The 23,066-nt window shown below is 38.5% G+C and overlaps 2 protein-coding genes across 10 annotated transcripts in view; one reads left to right on the top strand and one right to left on the bottom strand.

The window, feature by feature from the left end:
- Positions 1 to 1,559: 1,559 nt before the first annotated feature.
- On the bottom strand, positions 1,560 to 6,862 carry FGG (fibrinogen gamma chain). The gene is made up of 10 exons (XM_014890334.2): positions 6,731 to 6,862; positions 6,594 to 6,638; positions 5,973 to 6,156; positions 5,775 to 5,868; positions 4,703 to 4,833; positions 3,941 to 4,074; positions 3,618 to 3,802; positions 2,654 to 2,931; positions 2,140 to 2,309; positions 1,560 to 1,785 (listed from the first exon to the last, which is right to left on the bottom strand). The coding sequence occupies exons 1-10, from the start codon at positions 6,803 to 6,805 to the stop codon at positions 1,771 to 1,773; spliced, it is 1,311 nt and encodes a 436-aa protein (XP_014745820.1). The 5' UTR covers positions 6,806 to 6,862; the 3' UTR covers positions 1,560 to 1,770.
- Positions 6,863 to 14,047: 7,185 nt separating this feature from the next.
- LOC106861714 (uncharacterized) overlaps positions 14,048 to 23,066 on the top strand; it is a 59,795-nt gene continuing 50,776 nt past the window's right edge. For 8 of the 9 annotated variants that reach the window (XR_015803525.1, XR_015803524.1, XR_015803523.1 and 5 more), the window contains exons 1-7: positions 14,048 to 15,199; positions 15,449 to 15,549; positions 17,000 to 17,130; positions 18,816 to 18,904; positions 20,048 to 20,147; positions 21,487 to 21,530; positions 22,656 to 22,733. Coding sequence is in view for 4 of the 9 variants with exons in the window: in XM_088164404.1 (XP_088020530.1) it covers positions 14,598 to 15,199; positions 15,449 to 15,549; positions 17,000 to 17,130; positions 18,816 to 18,904; positions 20,048 to 20,147; positions 21,487 to 21,530; positions 22,656 to 22,733 (1,145 nt within the window). In the remaining 5 variants the exon portion in view is untranslated. Of the gene's footprint in view, positions 15,200 to 15,448; positions 15,550 to 15,894; positions 15,965 to 16,999; positions 17,131 to 18,815; positions 18,905 to 20,047; positions 20,148 to 21,486; positions 21,531 to 22,655; positions 22,734 to 23,066 lie in introns of all 9 variants that reach the window. The other variant, XM_014890303.2, reaches the window with a different exon arrangement.

Below are 23,066 nucleotides of genomic sequence, written 5' to 3'. Positions count from 1 at the left end.
AACAATTCTGACCTAGCAGAGCGTAAATACAGATATGAAAGTGACAGATGTGAAAGGAGTATTTTTTAATCCATTTTGAAAATATAGAAATAATGTAAACTTAAAGTCATATCATAGGTAGCATCAATTGAAAACAGAAAGTGGAAGGGACTCAATAAAGGCTACTAAACTGGTTGTTTGCAGAACCAGAAGACTGGGCTTGCCAACCCTTCCCTTGCATCCTGCTCTCCAGCCTCTCTACACATACTGCTTCAGCTCCATGGAACCATGGGAGAGGTCCTACAGCAGAAAATGTTCCGGAAAACTGCTTTGCTTGGTGAGAAATTGAGTTTCAAGGCTGGCAGTGAGCTGTGCATCATGGCTGGTTGCATGGGTGCAACAGAGTTGTGCAAATATAACAGTTCAGTGGTGTGGAGGGGTCATCCCTCCTGTCTAGTTGTTGTTAACCTCATCTGACCCTAGCTAATGATGCTTTCTTCTCTTCTGAGAAAACTGTCTTCCTCAGATTTTGGCCCAAGAGTAAAGATTCAACAATGTCAAAATTTTAGTAAAGATTCAACAATGTCAAAATTTTAGTAAAAATGAGAGGGAGTAGGCAGTTTATCATGTTATGGAGACCCAGATCCAGGGAAGATACCCAGCACCAGCCTCACAAGACATCTGGGCATCAAATCTGGAAAACTATTGAGGCAGCATGAACTGACTGTAAGGTCTCTTTTATCACTGCAACGTCCTCCTGTCTCTCAAATAAAGCACTTGAATGTGCTATTTAGAGATACCAGGCAAAGTTCTGGTTTTTCATAACTAGCTAAAAGTAAAGACCACGATACACTTCCTATTTCACTTCTTAATGCATCAGCTTTAGATAGTTTGCTTACACACCCCTCAAATGCACTCATCAGATTTTGAGGAGGTACATTCAGACAGCATTGCAAACTCTTTGCTGGTCATGGTCTGTGCTGTGGATTTGCTTATGTGGGTCACATGTGAAATTATTATCAGATCCAAAGAAAGAAAACTCAAATAAAATGCAATTAATTTCTGCTGCAAATTTTAACATTTTTTGGTTGCATGGCACTGAATATGTTGAAGTAATTTTTAAATATTGGTGAAAAAAAATAGGGGTATGTGGGAATAATAGCTGTACAGTGTATTACTATGTGTCATATAGCAAATGAAACTTATTCTGAGTAAAATTTAAGAAACTTGTTAATATGTATGGTCTGGAGTAAAATACCTGGCCTTGGACATTTATAGTACCTAGAATATCCCAATGGAAAATGTATTCATTACTTTGTGCTAAGCTAAAAAAACCAGGCTACTTTCAAGTTGCTACATACTTTGATCTACGTGACCAAACAACTTCATTAGAAAACTTGAAAACTTATGGATACTAGTCACATTTATGGAGAATAGGTCAAACACATGCCTCTAAACAAGGAGCAGAAACTGGTGGTGTGAAATTCAGGAATGACTGAATCAAACAGGTTTGATCCAACTATTAAAAGTTTTCTTTGTCTTGTTTGGCCAGCTGTAGACCACAGATAAAAAGCTCAGACTTTTTTGTAATAATCAAAAATTTATTGAGAATGCGTACAGAAAAAATAACCATCTACAGAGGTAAGCACTGCTCAGGGAAGAAGTTTGGGTATCTTACAGTCAATGTTGTTTTATAGTCAAAACTGAACTGTGTAATGTTTGCTTAGTTCAGTGTCTAAGACAGAAAATATTTGCTTTTCCTGTTCAGACTGGTCTTTGTCAAATCGTCCTTTAAGCATCTCCAACCTAAAACAGAAAAAAAATATTATATTAATATTCTTCTAATGAAAGAAGTACGTAAGACTATGATAACATGTTGGCAGTGTTCATACATAGTTACATTAGTTTGGAATTTAAAATGTAGCATTTAATATACACAAAGGCAAGAGATTATTAAAGACTATCCATCTATCTAGTCATTAAAAGAAACAGTAATGTAGAAGGTGCACTAAAATCAAAGTACTAATACTTCTGTAAAATGGTAAACAAAGCCAACTTCTCTAAGAAGTGGGCTTAAATTCAGTTGGCCATGCTCAGTGTTTGGAATAATTACAATGTTCTGTGTTCATTTTAAGTATCTCCTCAGTCCTTTGGTCGAACCTGTTTGATATTGCCTAAGTTGTGCTGCTGTCCATCTACTGACAGTCTGTTGAATGGGATGATTTTCATTGCAGATTTCTTCATGGAGTACCAGCGGTCACGCCAGGTCGCCCAGATAATGCCATTGTCAAATCCAGATGGACCAGCATCTTCTGATGTGTACACGCCACCTAAGAAACACGAATTGGAGCAAAACAGTTGGTTGCTTTCTAAAATAGTTACTGTGTCCATATATTTTTCCGGTCCTGACACCTCCATGGTATCCCTGGGTGTCCTAACAGACCCTTTTCACCATCTTTCTCCCCCTATTTTGTTTCTTTCAGGATTAATTCTCCCACTTTGGAATGGAGAGCAATCATAAATTCCTACTACTGATGATAACAATTAATGCAAAGAATGGGCTATGCCACCTTTGGAAAATCCAGAAGGCAAACTGTACTCTATAAAGCGAGTCATTTTTGTTTGTCATTGTAATGTGGTGTCCTGGATTATAAGTACTTAGAAGACACCTTACCTATATAATATTTGCCGTTGAGGTGGCCAGCGTGGCATCTATTCATCCACCACCCAGATCCATCTTGCTCAGCACAGTTGCCTTCATAGTTATCATTGTCATTGTCATGGGTACTGAACCGCATGCCATTATGGTAGGTATAGGATTTATCACTTGGGTCATCTCCAAAATCATATCCATCAAAGGCATCCCCGGCTTCACCCCCAATGAAGTAGGCATAAGTCAGTCGATACTTGTCTTCTTCACTTCCCACTCTGAAGACAGCATAGTCAGCAGTGCTGTGAACAGAGAGCAAAGCTGAATATGAGCATGCTGCATTCCCAACACATGCACAAATGAAAAATACATCAGTGTTAAAACTGCAGAAAAGGCAGTTTTTTTATTGCATCCTAGCATTTTAAAAGGAATTGTTTTTATGTGACTGTGGGCCTCAGTTCAGTGACACACATCCAATCAACTTTTGTGCTCCAGTATCAGACATATTTTCTGACTACTAGTCTTCAGTGATGTATGAAATATCTACATTATCAACACACGCACGCACACACACATACATATATATAAATATATATATATATATGTATAATCTCCCAGGTTCATAATAGAAATAGAAATAAAATAATAGAACAGGACAGAACAGAATAGAAGGGACCTATAATGGAAATTTAGTCCATAAGGTATGTAAGAGAAAGAAACTTGAAGAGAATAAACAGATTCCTTCTGCCTAATAAACGAGTGCTGACAGCATGTGGCCTTCTGACAGGCATGTGTGCCTGGAAACAAGTCACACCCAGTGACAGCTGTCACAGCTGTAAGTTCAGGAGTCAAAGCAGTTCCATGCACATATTAGCTGGTCCAAGGGTTCATAAAATTTTAGGAGCAAACTTTTATCAGTACAAACTGATGCAGCAGTGGGAGCAGTAAGTTTTAAGCTGTCATCTACAGAAGCATCATAAGCAAATACCTTTTTTTGCCACTCCAGTCCTCCAACTCTATTCGTAAGGTGTATGGCAGAGTGGACTGTGTAGTTATTAAATGCATCTTTTCATTGCCCAGCCAGAACTCAGTGGTGTCATCTGGAGACAGATGTCCAAATCCTTCCTTGTACTGAACCCAATTTTTACTGAAGTCTTCGCTCCCATCCAGTCTCTGGGGAAAGAAACCAAGAACACCAAAAACAAACAAACAAAAAAACCTCGGTCAAAAATACATGGGTCATATATAGGTAAATAAAACCAGTGTTGATGCAATAAGTTTGTTTATAGCAATAATATATAAGTGGCATACCCTTTGTAGTACTGTCCAGCCGTTGCCATATGAGTCAATCTCACAGTAGACTAGGAATGACTGCTTGGCTCTTTGAGGCTTGATAAAGTACAGACCACTTTTCCTTGCACCTTTATTTGCAATGTCTTGACAATCTGAAGTAAAGATATTCCAAAGATCATTTTCAATATAGCTACAATTCTATCCTCCTGTTTATTTTATATTGTAACTTTCTTAATGCAAAAAATGAAATTTATCTAAATACCATTGTTGCAAAGTTAGCTATTTAGTTCACATACTTCCATGCCATTGCCATTAAAAATCCTACCGACAGTCACAGGACTTGTGTAAGGTGAAGATGAATTTAGTCTCACGTAGAGCTTAAGCAGTGTAAAACATAGTCATTGCATTGATTTCTACAGCAACAAAGAAAGACACTTCTGGACCCAATGGAATAATTAATTTTTTTTCTAAATGGTTTAGTAGAAATGTGATAATGTTATCTTCTCTTTGTCCCAGGTCCATGGTAACTCTAGTCATGCCCCTCATATGTAGCACACATTTCAAGATAACCATATTTTGGCCAAAAAGGCCAAGCAAGAACTATGTTCCACCAGAATCCTTGCTTGCAGAGCATCTAACTTGTACTGACCGGTTTGATAATTTGCCATTTTACATATCTTTGCAGAAGTCTATGACCCATAAGATTACAAGTAAATCATTGCTGTCATGCCAAGTGGTAGCTGAATTAACCCTCTACCATACAGGAAGCATTTTGCACACCTCTTCCAGTTGTCTCCTGAATTTCAGCCCTGTCTTTGCATGGCTCCTGACATAGCAACTCAAGCTGGGCAATCTTCTCTTTCAGCTCTGTGATCCTGTTGCCGTTCATTATATGTGTATCTGTCAACTGTCTGGGCAGAGAGACATAAAAATGTGTTGTTGTATCCACTGTTGGAGAATGTGTAATACACATTTATTTCCCTGGATACATGCCTCATGTATCTAACGTGCACTCCTGTGAAACAGGGTGCCTCTATTAGCACTGGTATTAAGAGGTAAGGACAGTCAACATAGAAAGTGCATGCTTAGCCTCATGCAAAACGTAACCATATGCAAAACTTGACTCTAATCAGCAGAACTCTAACCAGTAATTAATGTATGAATATAACTCTATGGAAAATTTTACTTTGCTCTCCTGAAGTAAATGATAAACTCCTTTTCAATTATGGATGTATTTCTAAAACATAAGTACTCTAAATATACTGTTTTAAGTGTCAAAATGCCTAAATAATCTTTGACATAATGTCATAGAAGTGGAGATCTGTCAAAAAACATATCCTTAAGATTTAGAAACATTAATGATGTTTTCAATTTTATTTTCAATGTCAACTTATAAAAGACTATTACTGAGTTTATACTTATGATTTAGAACTAGGTAACTGAGCTAATTTTCATGGATATATGCAGCAAAATTGGCCAGAGTGAATGATTGCACAAACATTTCAAATACTCTGCTTTACAGCAAAAACTCATGACCTCCAAAAGTCATGAAAAAAATTTAGGGATAGCTGGCATAGCAAGAGAAACATAAATAAAGATATTGCCAGGCTTCATGACATTCTTATCTTGCATTTCTTGCACAATTAACGGTTTATCCAGGTGAGCAGAGAATTCAGTATGAGATCCTCATGATCCTTCTGTGTCTTGCTAGGCAGTTACTAATGGCAGTGTGGGAAGAACTGTCCACAAGAGCACAAAAAACCTTTATGAGAGAGTCTTTTTGGCACTTGACAAAAGAACAGAAAGAAAAGAATTTGTATTGTCACTGATAAAAGAAGTGGAAGATACCTACTGTATAGTAGTTTCATGGGACAATATAGTGTTTTCATATCTGATAATTTCTTCAATTATTTTCCTGGACTTTTGAGTGAAATCATCAATTGAATCTGTAAAACAGAAAAGGTACAAAATAATTGTAGTAAGGTAAATTTAAAAAAGAAAACCACATAAATAACATTTTTCAGCTGTGTGCTTATTTTTATAGGCTCACTTGGTAATGTCTGCTTGTCTGAAGGATAGAGGCCTTGGATGTGTTGAATCAGATGGTCTGCTGTTACTGTGGCATTAGAAATCCGCTGCAAAATTCTCTCCATTTCCTGCAGGTCATTATCCACAGCGGGATGGTATTTATTAAAGAAATCTGCAATGCCACAAGTTGTTGGGCAGAAGCTACCCTAAGGAGTAAAGATAAATAGTTGGCAATGTTTCAGGGACAAAGAAAGCAGAGCAGAATATTTGGGCAGAGGAACTTTCCGACACTGCTGACACAAATGATAAAGGACAAAAAACGGCAGGCATTTGCAGCAGACTTTGTCTGCTTTATTTGAATTTTCAGAGACAGTTTACTTTCACACTATGTGTACACATAGCAAGAAAACAGTGCATGCCATTATTGTAGCATCTGCTGGATATGTGCTTTCATCCACAGTACAGCCTCCTGTACACTTTTACCAAGCATTTACTGCTATCAATAAATAGCAGGTTTAAGCAAAGAACACTTAATAAGTATTCAAAACAATGATGAGGTTCAAGTGATAATGCTGGTTAATAATCAGCATAGGAAAGCTTTAGTTACATTCTTAAGATAAAAGAAAATTGTTCAGGTACTTACAAATCTGTCATCCAATATGCAGCAGTTTTCTCTGGTAGCAATATACTGAAGAAAAGAAAGAGGGCCATTTTTAGTGGATTTTCTCCAACATTACTTTCTGCGCTAACATGTTTCCTAAACGCTGTCTCTTCACTTACCGCCATGCTGGCAGAAAAAAGCAGGGAGAGGAGACACCCCAGGGGAGTCCAGCTGCACAACCTCAGGCCCATCATGTCTGTCCCACCGGGGGCTGTCCGGCACGGTTGTGCAGTCGACAGCTGAGACTGTTCAACCTAGCACAGGGTGGCAGCAGTTTAAGGCAGCAGGCTGAAGCTGGGGGCGGGCACTGGGAGGTGAGGGGAAGAGGTGGGGTAGGGATTTGGGGTGGATTCCCAGAATTTTCACATACACTCCTCCCATTTTCAGAACCCGCTTTGAACTCTATTCGCTTTATCTCTGCTCCTGCCAGGTCTCAGGGGAGGCAGGATGGTGAGACAAGGCACGGAGATACTACACCTAGTCACAAGCATCATCAAACTCACACATTGCTTCCTGATGGGAGCTGGCAGAGGATTCACTCTAATAGCACAGGGGAAAGCCACAGTAGCAATCCAAATTATCTGTACCAACTATCAATTGCCTAACAATAAATGATATTTTGGGATTATGTAGGCCTTTCCCACCACAGATCTCTACGTGTTTTGCAAAGAGACTCAACATCATTTTCCCTATTCTGTGGATGACAAAACTGAGGCAGAGTCTTATACTTCAGAGTATGAAGTCATTGGGCAGTGACATACCTGGAAAAGAAGTCTGTGGTGTTTCTCACAGGCAATGAAAGTATGAATGTTCCCTATTCTTCAACACAGTGAGTCCATTCCAACGACATTGGTCAATGCTTCCTTGCTGGGGAAATAATGTTGCCTGATTCAATACTGCTACAAGAGTGCTGACAAGCCCAGTCTTTTGCTATGAGCTTTGTCCCAGCAAATTACTTCAGTATGTCCTTTTGAATGCTGTCTGTATTCATAGCATTAACACCTTTCCACTCGTGGTCTCTAAACTATGGCTTCTGCAGAGAAATCTGATCTTGTGCTTGTGTGCACACAGCATGATGTGTGATAAGACAAGGTTGAATGAGGCTTTTGACTCTGTTACATGCTTGACCACATGATGAGAAGAATGGGGCTCACTGCTAGATCTGTTGTTATTGGGGTAAGCTTTGTGATTTCAGGCAGATGACTTCATCTCTGTACAGCAGGATCGATGTTTCAACTTGGCTCAATAGGTACTTAAATCATAGAACAAAGCATTCTATAGGAACCAGATTATTAGAAAACTAGATATAATTATGCCATTAAACATGAAGAGTTCCTGACCTGTATATCTTCTTTTAATTTGGTCAAACTGGGTCAAACAGAAGGTTCCTATCGTGTTCAGAAATCCACCCACATATTGCCAGAAGGAAATGTGAGCATTCAAGATGCTAAAATTCAATCTGATGTGACACTTACATGAGGCTGAAGTATTGCTCCTGGGAGAGCCAGCTTTCTAGTAACTGTACTGATGACCGGAGAGTTAGTTGTCAGGCTTCCAAGTCTTTTCCAAAGGATGCCACTGATGCTAAAAGGTTTCTCTTACCAAATCTGGTATTAATTACCTTCAAGAGCCACGTGCAGAATGTGCTTTTGTGGGCGATACTGATACAAATAGGACATGGTTCCACCTTTTACAGAGCTACTTCTGTTTCCTCAAGTGTGAAAATAAAGTAAATAGAACTGGATAGACTGTTGTGTTTTCCACTGTTGCTTCACTGGTGCTGTTAACATGGACTGAGGAAACTACCACTGAACCTCTTTGTCACTGCTGCTCATACACTGAGTTGCTTTGCTTCTTCTTTGCATTTCACAAGGGTCCACAAGGTCCTAGAGATACCATTCCAGAGGCTGTGCACCAGCAGGATTCCTTAGACATGACAAGATAGCATGAGTAGATTGCTGGTATGAACTTTGTTAAGTAACAGTTTTAACACAGATGTACACTGCAGAGTACAGATGGGCACGTACTGTTCATGATGCAATAGGTGAACCACGTACCACAATTCAGGTATCCCTCATCCTCTGACAGAATAAAGAACACATCTTTCCCTTTTGTCACTAGAACTAGTACATATAGGCTTGAAACTCTGTCAGAAGACTATTTGGTAGCAGAAAGCTAAAAAAAATTTCTCGTGCTCCTAGGCAAGAATTTCAGGAGTCAGAAAAGATGACAACAGTGAACTCTGGCAGTAAAAGCCTAGCTAATAGTGAGTTAAAAACCGTAAGATTTTATAATTAAAGCATGAGAATGGCTATAATGACATAATAATAATGTATAAATAGAGTTTCAATGTTCAAGATAAATGTCTAATTGCTGAGAAAAACAAAAGGATCATTATCACTACAAATGGATTAGGAACAGGAAGCCTGAATTTTCAGTCAGATGCTTATGCTACACAAAATTATCACTGTATATATTTACATACATGAAGGAGTCAATTTTCAACATTGCCTCAGTGATTACCAAATATTTGCACACTGCAATTATAAGTGTTGCTTAGCTGTATTTGTGGTTACAACTAAGGTACTTCTTAGCAGAAAATGTAAATATTTACACCTCAGGAAATTTTTGTTTAATTTACTGATTACATGGTCATGAATAATCAATCATTTCATACATTTGCTTCTTTGTTCTTCTTTTATTTCACCTTTTATTACTTAGAAAGATCTTATTCCTACTTTTAATTAAGTTGAAAGCAATACATATTCTGAGTGGAATGACTATGTGGTATTTTTCCTCCCTTACATACCACTGTGTCTTGGTGGTTCCTGGTTGCAAAAGAATGGACCCATTTACCAAACAAGTGCGCTACAGACCTAATTGTACCCTCAGAATTGCCTGGCCTAATTTAGCTGTGTTGATTTTTTAGCCAGTGTTATCTTTCCAGTAAGTCTGTTTGCTAAAAGATCTGTTTGGTAACAGAGGAGGAACAATTTGTGTAGCACAGGTGGAAGAGTTCTCAAATTCAGGTACTCTTTTCCTGCAATTTATTTTTGAGGCGAGAGTAAAGGTGAATCATTATTTGTTTGAAAGAGTTTTCTTCAACTCAATATTGATTAGTATTTTTTGTCAGCCACTGGGACATCCAACATCTTCCCATCATTCATAAAAAACCTTTCCTCAGAAAAACAAATCAGAAGAAATATGTTTGTGCCTATAAATTAGTTCCTGAATATCAGAATATCCTTATGGCTGCCTTGGAAAAACATCTGTTTTTAAGCTTATGCTTACTTGCCTTAAGAATCTAACCTGAAAAATCAGTCTATGACATTTTAGAAATGCTTTAGTGGTGAGTTTTAACATTTCCAATGGGCTTTTATTACTGCTTAACTGAAACTGCTCAGTGGACTTGACATGAACTTGCATTATTTAGATGCTCCAGAAGATAATTTTCCTATTTAAAAATACCAAATAGTAAATGCTGAAAAAAAATCCCTACTATGCTTTGCTATTTATCACCAATTTGTATCACCCTGCTTGCATTACTAAACAGATTAGTGGGAAAAATCCCCTTTGCTAGGTCAATCAATGAGTGAGTGATAATTAGGATGAGAAATAGAGACAACTAAAAAGCTGTTCTAGTAGCGAAGTTATGCTGATGGTGGGTGAGAAAGCCAAGTGCACTAAAGTGAAAATGAAAAAAGACAGTTTTGCAACTTATCTTTCTCTTTCAATTTTCAAAATGCGGGCAAAAGGTAAATTACAACATTTTTTTTCCAATTGGATAGTCCAGTCTGTGCAGCACTTTTCCTCCTCACCCTTCCTGAAGTGAAATGGGTCAACAAAAATCAGTTGCTGGGCAAGGGAGAGCCTTTAATTTCTTGTGACACCAGTACAGGTACTTGCTGTGCTTCAGGTCAAATATTGGCTGGAAAAAGTTTATTTGAAAACTGATAGAAGAACAGTAAGAAATGTATATACTTCATGTCAGCCAGAACCTTTCATTTTGGAAAGAAATTATGGTATATATTGCTGCCTTCACACTGTGAATACACACTTTACAGTGTATTATTTAATAATTATAGGCTAATGTATTTTCTTAAATCAAAACAGGGAAGTTACATTGATTCATGACTGTTCATGTCAGCACTTTTAATAACATCAAAGAGATTTTGTTTTCTGCAAAGAATAACCAAGGATTATTGCCTTGACATGTAGTTCTTATTTTAACTTAAACTATTGCTACAAGCAAATTTAAATAAATATGTAAAATTAAAGGGCCAAAAATCAAGACACTTCATCATTATAATACTTCTGAAGACACCTCATATCCATAAGCCAGATATTTGATGGTTTGAATGAGCTATTATCTTATTTTTGAAAAATCCTATAGGGTTTCTTTTTAGATAATTCTGTTTACTTAATTTCATGCAGTAAAGATTTTATTTAAACTTCTTTCAAATCTTAAAGTATTAAGAGTGATCTTATACCTGAAAAAAGGAATGTGATATAAAGTAATGAAGTCAAGATGATTCAGAAGATAACTCATTCTGTTGTTTTGTAATAGCTGAGGTTTTTCTGTACTACATCCTTGAAATTCTAAAAATGTACTAAAATACTACAAAGCCCCAAACCATGTTCAATGAAACATCATTATTGAGCTTTGAGTTGTTTGGGACTTATTTAGGGGTATTCGATGCAACATAGTAAATTCTTTGCCCTTACTCATCTACAGAAACCCTTTTCAACTGTTGATTCACTTAGAAAAGGTTGGTATTTAGACTGTCTGCAGAAGAGAGATTGCAGTGTATACTTTACCTTGAGGGCAAGAACAGTGAACTTATTTGTTAAACAGAGAGATGCACTAATTTGTGGGAATGAGATAAGTAGTAAATCAAATATTTGCGGAGTATTTTGTAATTAGTTGAGAGGACAGAGCCTCAATAAACTAAACAGATCCTACTTCAATAATCGAACATATAGGCAGATGTTACTAGTTTGGACAGGAACTTATTGACAATAACATTAAAGGAAATACAGCACAGATGTAATGCATTTCTCAATAAACCTCATGCCTGTGAAATACTTTGCTTACACATTTTTAAGCAACCAGAGGAAGCCTGACTGTCAGAAAAATCCTAGAAATATAATGGAAAGTATATTTGTTTTGGAAAAACGTACTCTGTGTTGTCCTCCCTGACTTTTAGGATTAGGCTTGAATGCAACGGAAGTAGAAGAGCGAATTCCGTAGTTCTTTTATTATTATCTGTGCTCCATGCTGGTACATGAATCTGTTTACAGGAAGAGAAACACAGGCTTAAGTTTGAAACATTAATAGCACTAGCCAATTAAATGTAAATTGAAGTATTTAGGATCACTGAAGGAAAGTGAAGCTCAGATTTATCTACATGTAAACCATGAGCAGAAAAAAATCTTCGTTATTATTATTTTTTTTAATATGTAGTCTTTTTCTTTCTCTGGCATAAGCGAGAAGATTTTTCTTTCTCCTGCTTTCTTCTCATAGATTATGAGAGAAATTCCGGCTTATTCTTTAAAATGTTACATTAAGAAATGGGCTCCTATCATGTGATTTGTGACAGCTTTTTTTGTTGATCCATATCCCCTACACAGGTCACAAATACAGTCAAGTCTTCACTAGCACCTCCTGTCTATGAATTCCACACAGGCTTGTTACTGATTGTAGTTTCTTTTGGGCTTCACTGACAACCACACAGTGCCATCTGATGTCCTCAAAGAGCAATAAACTGTGCCTAAAATCTCTTAAATCATCTCAAAAAAATCTCAAAATTAAGACTTGACTATAGGAGAGCATTTTTTCCCAAGCCTTCCTGGAAAAGAACCACTATATAATATGCCTGTGTGGTCATTAAAACAATCCTAACCTCATGTATAAAATAATGGACTCTATTTTAAGTATATTTTAAGAAAATGATGTGTAAAATAGAGGGGATAGAGGTAGTGAATAAATTTATCTCTCAGAAAAATGGATGATTTTGTTGGAATCTCAATAAGCTTATTAAATACTCTACTTATTTATGGACAAGTACGAACTGAGTGAGAAACAAATTCCCTGTGGGAACCAACAAGAATACAGTCTTTGATCCCTTTATCACTTCACTGCACCATTGCAAATAATGGAAACAATCCTAAATCCTTTCCTTGTATTTTTAGGAGACGAATAATGGGAATAACAGTATCTTAGTATTAAATATATTTTGGATATTAATTGTCTCACACAGCTGTCAACATCCACATGCAATTTGCTAAAATTGCATTTAAGGTTCCATAAGGACCTTGAAATGGTTTCTGACAGAGCAAGATCCAGTCCTTCCCCCGAACCATGTGCAGTGGCTGTCAAAATTCACGCTATGAAAATACTTGAGAAAAGTTAAAAGAATAAAGCACCTTCTAGATTTCAAGACTGTTTCACCAGCGTACACACGTCCGGTTCATCCGGAGAGAAAGAAATGCGCAGAAGGTTGCTGGTGGGAGCAGGTGGCTGTCGCTGGGGCCAGGGATTGCTCTGCAGGCGAGAAGGGCGCGGGCAGCGGTGAAACAGAGCCACCTACCGGCCGCTGGGTCCCTGGGCCTCAGCTGCCAGCTCCTCTCACGCCCAGAAACGGAGGAAACATGGAAATGTGGCCCAGCCTATTCCAGTGAAACTTTTACTGACATCCATGGGAAATCAACAAAAGGGAGGACTGCAGCACGTTGGTAATAGTGTTTCAGCCAAGGCGAACTGCACTTGAATTTCACCCCAGGATTTGAGAGCATTGCATGACTTGCAGAGCATTAGCCATGTTTCCTACCATGCTGCAGTACGTTGGCATCTGACTGCAGTGTATTCCATATCAAAACACAGGAGGAAGAAACTTTTAAATTTATTTACAGAAAGCATCTGTCTTTACATCTATACGGATAGCCATATATTTTGTACCAGACAGTGCTCCTTCTGATTCTTGTTTCAAAGCTGACTTCAAGGAGCTACAATAAATACATACTTAGGACTCTTTGGAGTCAACTATGCATACATTACCTGGTGGGTTTTTTCCCCCTACTGTGATTATTTGGATATTTACTAGTCTATAGGGACTCAAAACCTGCAATTTTTCAACATAATAATGAAATTCTTTCATAGTGTAATAATAAAAATCTGTACAGGGAACCAAATTTTCTTTCTTTATGACCTCCATGGTTCTGCCTATTTAATAGACTAGGACAGGAATTGTTCATCACTCAGGCACTGAAAAGATAGATTGGTGCTTTACAGCCCTTCTTTGCAATAGGAAAACATTGTACCTCGCTAAATAAAGAAGCAAAGTCTGAGATCACAACATAACTATTTCCTATTTTCTCTCAACTACGTTATTTCTAATCACAATTTAAAAATAGTCTCACTGGACGTCTTATTTAAAATTTCCACAAGTACTTATTTATTTTCAACAAGGCTACTTTTCACATCAGTAAAACCCCCTCTCACCACATTGTCAGTGTTAGATCAAACGTTTTATATTTCATCACTCCTTTAAAGACTCCCAATTTTATGATTTTTTCACTTACAAGATGTAATTCGAACCCACTTAGAATGGAAGTGTATTTGTTAAGGAAGGCCAAGCTGCTAGTGTCAGAGTAAGACTGGTTCAGGCACAGTCCTCGTTCATGTGAAACACAGAGTATTCGCTCTGGAGCACCTGTTCATGACTAGCCGTCTGTGGAGATGTCCAGAGATAGCCCTCAGCCCAGAAGTCAGGACTAGGAAATCGTCCCTCCTTATATATGAGAGAATTTCCTGGTTTGGTGACACTTTATTCACGTCCACACACTAGAAATTCAGTCCAGGACCTAAGAAACGCTTTCTCAGAACAGAGACGCGCACTCTCACACAGAAAGTCTTATTTTTTTAACAAACGCATTTTGCGTTTAGGAGAGGAGGAAAAGGTTTAATAAAGATTCCATAACCGGATTATGACAGGCTTCCGACGTCATCCCAAGCCTCATGACGGGGTTTCCACTGCCGAGGTTTTGCCCCGACACAACGCCGCACGCTTCGCTGCTGACATGAGTGCGCCCGCCAAGCCCGCAGCTCCTCGGGGATGCGACAGCCCCGCACCCTCGCCACCGGCCCGTGTCCAGCGTGGGGCCCGGGCACAGCCCGAATCAGAGAGGCCCCGTTCGGACATGCCTCGGGCTGGGCCCATCACTGCCCGACCACTGACTGGACGTACGTACACGCATCCTTTACACCGACCTGCACACCACACAACTCTCCCCCGCGCACTCGGATTTTATAAGCTTTCTCCCGCCCCTTTTCCCAATCGCCTCCGCAGGCCCCAGCTCCTCCCCAGCCTTGTGTCAGGCGGTCGCAGCCGGGGCGGTGCCCGCGCTCCCGCCCGCTGCCACCATGACCTACGCCGCGCTGCTGGCGCTCCGGGGGCGGCGGCTCCTGGGGGCCGCCGCCCGCCCGCCCCGCTGGAGCCGCTGGCGCAGTGTGGGCTGCGAGCCCCCGGCGGGCGCCGCCGTGCGCATCGGCTGCGCCTCGGGCTTCTGGGGGGACACGGCGGCCGCAGGTGGGCGGTGGGGCGGCAGCGGCTGTCCGGGAGACAGCGGGGAGAGCCGGCGGGGCGCGGGGGCCGGGGTATGGGGGCCAGGAGAGCCCGAGGGGCGGCGGCAGCGGTCCCAGCGCCATAGACCGCGCCGTTGCGCAACCGGCAGGGTTGGGGCTGCCGCCGCACGCCCGGGCGGGGCGGGCCAGCACCGGCGGTAGGGGCGGGCGAGGGTGCCCCGTGCTGATGGTGCCTTCTGGCCTGCCCCGCCAGTGCCTCAGCTGCTGTATGGAGGGAAGCTGGATTTCCTCGTCTTCGACTACCTCTCCGAGATCACCATGTCTCTGCTGACGGCCGCCAAGGCCCGGTCTCCCGTAAGTAAGAGCTGGTGTCCGGGCCTAACGTGCTAGGCTTGGCCGGGGCGGGTGCGCTCCGGTACTTCGTGACCTCCCGAGCTCTCTTTCGGCCCAAATCACGCCCGAAACGTGTTTAAGACAGAGTTGGTTACGGGGACACGGTTTCTTAAGTATGCTATATATTCGCATGTATTTATTTGCATCTCTTCGGCTTCATGCAATGAAAGTGTTCGTGTCATTTCCCATCGTATTACCCAGACATTTTGAGAGGTAGTTGCTCTTACTTGTTTTCTGTGTTAATCAAGGAAAGGGGGCTGGGTTGACATACCTATAGGAAATGGTTACAGCTCTTAATTATTTCAGGTTTTAGGTTACACTCCGGATTTTGTCTCCACTGCTATGGCTCCCTATATAAAAGATATTCACAGGAAAGGTATGCTACTCCTTGCATGAGTTTGTAATTTTGTTAATGCAGTACGCTTGCTTGTGAAGGCAGGCTGACAGAGTTGGGGCCGTTCAGTCTGGAATAGAGAAGGCTCTGGGAAGACATAACAGCACCTTCCAGTGCTAAAGGGGTCTTGCAAGAGAGTTGGACTTCTTACAAGGATGTGTAGTGATAGAAGAAGGGGGAAGGGCTGTAAGCTGAAGGGAGGGTAGATTTAGATTGGATACTAGGAAGAAATTCTTTGCTGTGAAGATGGCAAGGCACTGGAACAGGTTGTTGAGAGAAGTTGTGAGTGCCTCATCCCTGGAAGTATTCAAGACCAGGATGGATGGAGCCCTGAATAGCTTTGCCCATAGCAGAGGACTTGGATTCAGGTGATCTCTAAGGTCCTTTTAATCCAAACCATTCTAGGATTCAATGAAAATTCCCGTTGTAGTTGATGTGGGGTACAGGTCTGATGGTGAAATTGTGTTGATTTAAGATATTTGTTATAATTCTAAAAATACACATATGTTTCCTTGTATGTCTTACTATAGCTTTAATTTGTGAATGGCAGATTGCTTTACAGATCTTTTTAAAAATATGAGCTCTAGATGTTTTCAAGGTAATTTAAGCTTTTCAAATTTCCCACATAATTCTACAATATGACTTTCCACTCACTCTTTTTTTGTTTACATTAATAAAGCTTCACAGTGTCTACTGCTGATCCTGTCTGAGATGTTTGATGCTGTCTGTCTGCCTCATTATCTGTGTCTTTCTGGTCACTTTCTCCTTCCTTTCATAAAGGATAGACGAGAAGTATCTGTAGCAGTTATTTTTCTCTAAACAATTTTTATTGGCTTATTCTGATCCTTTCCCAGGTTAAATGTGGTTCATATTTCAATGTGGTTTTTGTATTTTGCTTGATTGAATGTCTGTTACCATATGAAGGTGATACCTTGCTTGTGTTTGGCACGCTTAATGGGTTATTGATGCTGCTGAACTTTATTTTTCTTTTTTATTTTTCTTTTTTTTTTCTATTAGGTGTTCGTGTCATCAGTAATGCGGGTGGAATTAATCCACTTGCTTGTGCAGCTGCCCTTCAGGAGGTGGCAAAGAAAGCAGATGTTGATTTGAAAATAGCTGTTGTTGCTGGAGATGATCTGATGAGTGAGGTATTTCACTTTTTTTTAAGCCTTAGTAGCACGAGTCTGTATAGCATGAAGGTGGCATTTACTGTCCCATAGGAACTTTGTGTGTCTTTATGCAGTAGTCTTCTACTGTCAGAAGTGCTGTTTTTCTTTATCTTTTAGGTTTCTTTAATGCATAAATACAGTTGTTGGCACATCTAGTGTTTGGTAGGTAGTGGAGGTGAATTTTACAAGCTTGTGGATCTTCTATTTAGCTTTTTGAAGCAAAATGTCAATCTGCTGTAAGGTCTGCCTGCTCTTCAGGAGAAGCTATTACATGCTGTTACTGTTTATGTCTAAACTAGATAATAATGCATGTTAATTCTTCTGAATATAGTGTAGGTACCATACATTCAAATGTTTTATCTCCTCTAGCTTTTTTTAGTGGTTTACAGGCATTTCCTGCTGTTACTTTGTTTATAGATAGCTGGTTTTCTGGTTTTAAGTAATTAGTTTGCAGCTGGTAAGGTAATATTAATTGAGAGGATTGAAGTTTAAATATTAAAAAAAATAAAAATTGAAAGATTAAATACATGAGATTTTTTTACTTAAAGAATTACAGTTTATCTATTAAATCTGCAAAAAAATGTTGGCCATACCTGAAAAGCTACTGGGAAAAGAGTTTATACATAATAGTAGTTAAGAGAGAAAAGGTTTGCACTATGGTTAAATCTCTGCCTGTAACTTGGAAAATTATCTGTCTGCTTAGGATCTGTTACTCCTTGCATGCTCTTGAATGTGGAAGATTGTCAAGTAAGAGTCTTCATTTGCAAGTTATGTGTGGTGTTTGGACTTCCTTTTAAGAAACTTCTGCCGTACTGAAATTTCTTTACTGTCTGTGGGCCAGAATTTCATTACTGGTACAGCAGTAAAGTGGTTGTTATTTGAGAGTGTTATGGACATGTTTCATCTGAAATGGATTGTTTTCTATGCTGTTGTCAATACATAACTTACAGGAATAAAAAAGACACAGCTTTTATGGTCTACAGACAACTTCTACTGTTGATACTTGAAACATGGTAAATGTTACTTGTGGTTTGGAGGATTTCAATCTTTGACATAGAATACCAAATTGGTTCAGAGTGGGAGTTGTTGCAGTTTTTTCGCACTACAGATCCTACCTGTAAATTAGTATTTACAGTTTACATAGTCATTGTGTCTATGCAGTCACTGTCCCCTCAATCCACTGGATTGCTGAGCTAATGCGTAATTCATGGTCATAAATACACCCTCTCCCCCACCTACTTTTCTGGAGACACAACTTATTCTAAGTACCGTATGAAGCTACAGGATTAGCTTTGTTCTCTGGCCATGACACAATAGCAGATGTGGCACATAGATTTCTGTTTGCAGGTTTTGATTTATTTAGTCCTACAGCAATTAAAGACAGTTTAAAGCCTAGGAAATACGCCACTTCATTGTTGTTGGTCATATATAAAGGAGCATTACATTCGTTAAAGACTGCCTTAATTTTATGCATGCTGGAAAAGTTGTGGTTAAAAGTGTATGTAAGGCTTTTAGCCATTCAACTCATCAGTATTGTTAATAGTTTTAATAATTATACTTGGCTTAGAGTTGCTGTGAAGTGGATCTATTGTTTGATACTAATGAGAGGCTTATAGTAGAAACTTCAAAATACTCATAGTTTGGGTGTTCTTGTTTTCTAACAGAAAGAGAACTTAAAAGGAGCTGGTATCACCGATTTAGAGAGTGGCAAACAATTTCCAGAGAATATTCACAGCATTAATGTGTATCTTGGGTGAGTTATTTTAGCAAGTTGTATTTGTTATGAACAACTAAATTTAATATATTGAATACAGGAATTTGTTTTGCTTTGCAGTTAGAACTTAGTATATGAGGTTCACCTTTGAATTATTCAGGCAACCAGAAAAAAAAATTGTTTGTAACTTGTAAATAAGGTTTAGTTATAACCTTGTAAGTTATGGCTCCTTGGCAATACACCATCTGTGAATCGTCAGGTTTTAGTTCAAGCTAAAACACTGTTAGTTCAATTACAACAATTGCAAAAATGCTTTTTCATGTGCTGAGTATTCTATTGTGGAATGGAGTAGTTTACTCTGTTGTTACTAGAGAAGTGCAAGCAAGGAATTACTGGGATGTTGTCAGAGTACCGTAGGAGGTTCTGTTATGTTGCGCTGAACTCTGTGTCAGGCTTTGTACTCTTGAAATTTTGGAAACTGGTCTTTTGGGATGATCACTTCTTTTGAAAGATCTCCCTTCCCTCCTTTATGATACTTTGGGTTTCCATAAATCTCTGAATGCAGATGTTCTAGCTACCTCTTTGTGAAGTCACATTTTCATTGTCACCATCCACTTCAGATGAATCAATGTTAATCAGGTCTAGTAAAGGGGAAGGACTGAGAATTGGGACAATGGTCACATGCATCTCTTCCAGTTGATGATCATGGTGATGCAGTTCTTGAAGTTGGACAATATTTCGAGTTCTTAAATCACTTAGGTAATTGACATGAAAGGTTTAAAATTGGAGGGCTAAATCACCAGGCTTTTTCCGTGAAAAAGGTGTTCATCTTCATACACTCATCTGCAAATTAAATGGTTAATGAATCTCTGAAAAACACTCTGTTCTGTAGTTGATGGTAGAAGTGTCCCTCTTTGCACTTTGTTCAAGAAAATTTCTAAAGACATTAAGAAAAATGTTTCAATTATGTTATTTAAGTACCTGAATTTAATAGTGCCCTGATGACTGCTCTTTAAAATACTCTAGATGTACATACCTAATGACAAGTTGGTCGTTAAAGTAGATTTTATTGATTTCCTAGGCAATTTTTAAGTGATTTTTAACTGTGTGTGTCAGGGAACTGTTTTTTAAACGATGCTTTAAAAGACGAAAGTACTTACTGCTGTGTTTTGTCATGTTTAGTGCAAGACCAATAAGCAGAGCTCTAGACCTTGGAGCTGATATTGTTGTGACAGGCAGATGTGTTGACAGTGGGATTGTATTAGGACCGCTTATTCATTCTGTAAGTACAAGTTAATATCCGAATGATAATGAATATATGAGTGGATATTTAGCAGTCATTGTCAGACAATTTTTGTTCTTTATGAAAATGCAAATACTAAATTAAAAATAATGAGCATCTGTATTTTTTTTCTTACATGCATGAAAAGTTGTTAGCTTCCACTTCTCCTAAATTGATAGTAGGTATATTTGTTAACTTGTGTACCATTAAGCTGGAAAGCACAGGTGCAGTTTAGGAAGCGTTAGCCTCTTTTACCAGTGTTTCACTCTTACATTTGTTTTGGGTTTTTTCCCTTCCCTTTCTGCAAAATTAGGTGTGCACGTATATTTTTCTTTACCACAAGGTGTCAATAGTAGAGCTCACTTGGGTTGAGGGGTAGCATGTGAGGTGGTTTAAAACGCTGAGTTTTTTTGTTCAGTGGGTGAGCAGTTTTATTTAAAGTAGTCAAGTTTCAGTGCAGCATTGCTGAAATTGCTTGAAATTCAAAAATTTATACAAGCATGGTATGTAGTTTTCTGAAGTATTTTTAATAGGTTTTCATGAATTTTTGTGAAGGATCACACATGGTGAAATATAGAAGCTTTGTTTTGGTGCATATTTAAAAAAATAGGAGGGTATGTGTCTAGTTAAAAATATGCTTTCTAAGACATCATACTCGTGACTTTGTACATGTCAAAGAGTGCCTAATTAATTTTACATTTATAATTTCCATTATGACTTATTTTATTCATAGTTGTTTACATTCTCAAAACAACAACTGTTAATGTGTCTACTCCAGAGAGATCTTATCTAATTTATTTAGAAAAGGTTTTAAAAGATTTCTGCAAAGTGCTAAGTAAGAAACAATTACTGTATTGCTTCCAGGTTGAACTCAGGGAAAAGATTCTAGTTAAAATTTGCAGTTAAAATAGAAAGCGTACTTCCAGTTTTTGAGGGTGACTGGTACTATTCCAGGAACTGATAATTTTCAAAAGTTGAAGACACATAGTGGTTTGTTCAGGTGAAACAAGATAGGTACTATACTTTTAAACCTGTAGATGGTGCAGGTTTTAAGTAATATGGATATTGCATTTCCTTTTTCTTTTTTAAGAGGGTATGACTTTCAGAGTTTAAATTTGTTGGGGTATATCAGTAGGAGGAAAACTGAAATGTGTCAGAGGTTTTTTTGCTAATTTTCTTTGTAAGAACTCAAATCCTTGTACAGTGCCTGCCAATTACTGTTATTTAGATTTAAAATGTATCCAGTGCATTGTTGTTCAAAGCAAAGGACATACTGTGTGCAGTTTTTTGTACTGTATGAAACTTCTATATATTTAAAATATTTGTGTTTTTCTTCTAGTTTGGCTGGAATAGGGATGACTATGACTTGCTAGCTGCGGGAAGGTAAATGATAGAAGAAGAAATTGGGTAAATTTGTATTTTGTATCATCATGTCACGATACCAACTTTCTCAACACATACTAATTTTTCATATTATCATTGCATTAATTTATTTTCATGTCTTTGTTAGATTTTTGAGTTCTTTTTTAAGGCTCACTTACTACTCTCACTTGGATTTGAAATTATAGAAACTCCCTTCTGGAACCAGCTTAAAATAAGAAAAGGAAGAAGGGGCTGAAAGATTCTGTTTAAAAACTTTAACTTCCTCTTCCTCATTTTGTGTCAAGAGATGAAATCTTATAGTACAGGCCACTGATTCCCAAGTTTTTTTTTTTGGCTGCCACTGTTGATAGTTGGGGAGGTCGCAGGGCTTACTCTGAAAGATGCACAAAAGCAAGTTAGTTCAGGAGGCAGCATCCTGGTATGGTTTTGTTGAAGGTCAGTGTCAGTGTTTCCATTTACAAATCCTTGTTGTAGTTCCAAGGTTAGGAATCTGATTCAGAAAGGGGTAGAATTGTTCCATATAATTTAACATTGTATCTGAATCGAAGTTCTCATTAAAAAGTGATTATTTAGCTAGCCTGAGCACACCCTAGTGTTAGTGTTCTTGAACCTCTGCTAGAGAAAAACGTGGAGAGAAATTCATTCAGGCTCCACTGAGTTTGGGATGATCGAGATGAAGATTTTCTCCATAATTCTGCCGAATATTTATGGACTATCACAAACAAAATTTGAAAATAATAGTACTTGATCATAATACATTGTATCCTTCACATTGGAAATGAGATTCTCTATGTCTTCATTTAAATACTGTTTTGTCTATTTCGTTACACACAGTGCAGAGTACTAAGTTACTGTATTTAGATCAAGATTTGAAATGACTAAGGAAACTTGGTTTTAGGTATGAGGTAATCTTCTAGGTATTCATTTTTTGTAGGAAAATTCTTGTAAAAGTTAGTCCTTTAAACACCCTTGTTATGCTTAATGTATAATTCATAATTGTATTAGATACTTGTGGAGGAAAATAGCACATTTGATTATTTAGCTCTATTTCCATTGTATTTTAAAACTGGATTTGTGAAAATCGATTTTGCATTATGCTTAGTTGCTTTAATGCCATTTTCCCAGTCTTGCAGGTCATCTCATTGAATGTGGTGCTCAGTGTACAGGGGGAATATTCACTGATTGGCACGCAGTACCAGACTGGTAGGTAAACTTGATACCAGCATGCATGTTCGTAGTGGACCAAAGATGAGGTTTTCTGCTTTTATCTGTGTTGTGGAAACTGCTTCTACCTTTCTCTTTTTGGGGACACAATTTGGGCCTCTTGGTATTTTGCCACCTCAGAGTTACTTTTCTACAAGTTCTGTTTTCCCATTTGAAGTTTTCCTTTTTGGTCAGACAGGGTCTTTCTTTTCTTAACTCCAGCAGATTTTGGAAAACAAATTAGCCCTTTGATTTCTTTTTTCCCTTTGAAACTATTTTTTTACTGTTTCCTTCAGTATCCTCTGCTTTTTGCAAAGATTCATTGTTGACTTT

The sequence above is a fragment of the Sturnus vulgaris genome, chromosome 4, assembly GCF_052056855.1.
Source record: "Sturnus vulgaris isolate bStuVul1 chromosome 4, bStuVul1.hap1, whole genome shotgun sequence".
NCBI classification, from domain to species: domain Eukaryota; kingdom Metazoa; phylum Chordata; class Aves; order Passeriformes; family Sturnidae; genus Sturnus; species Sturnus vulgaris.
The sequence above is the reverse complement of the archived record's forward strand: the minus strand, read 5'-3'. Positions and strand labels throughout refer to the sequence as shown.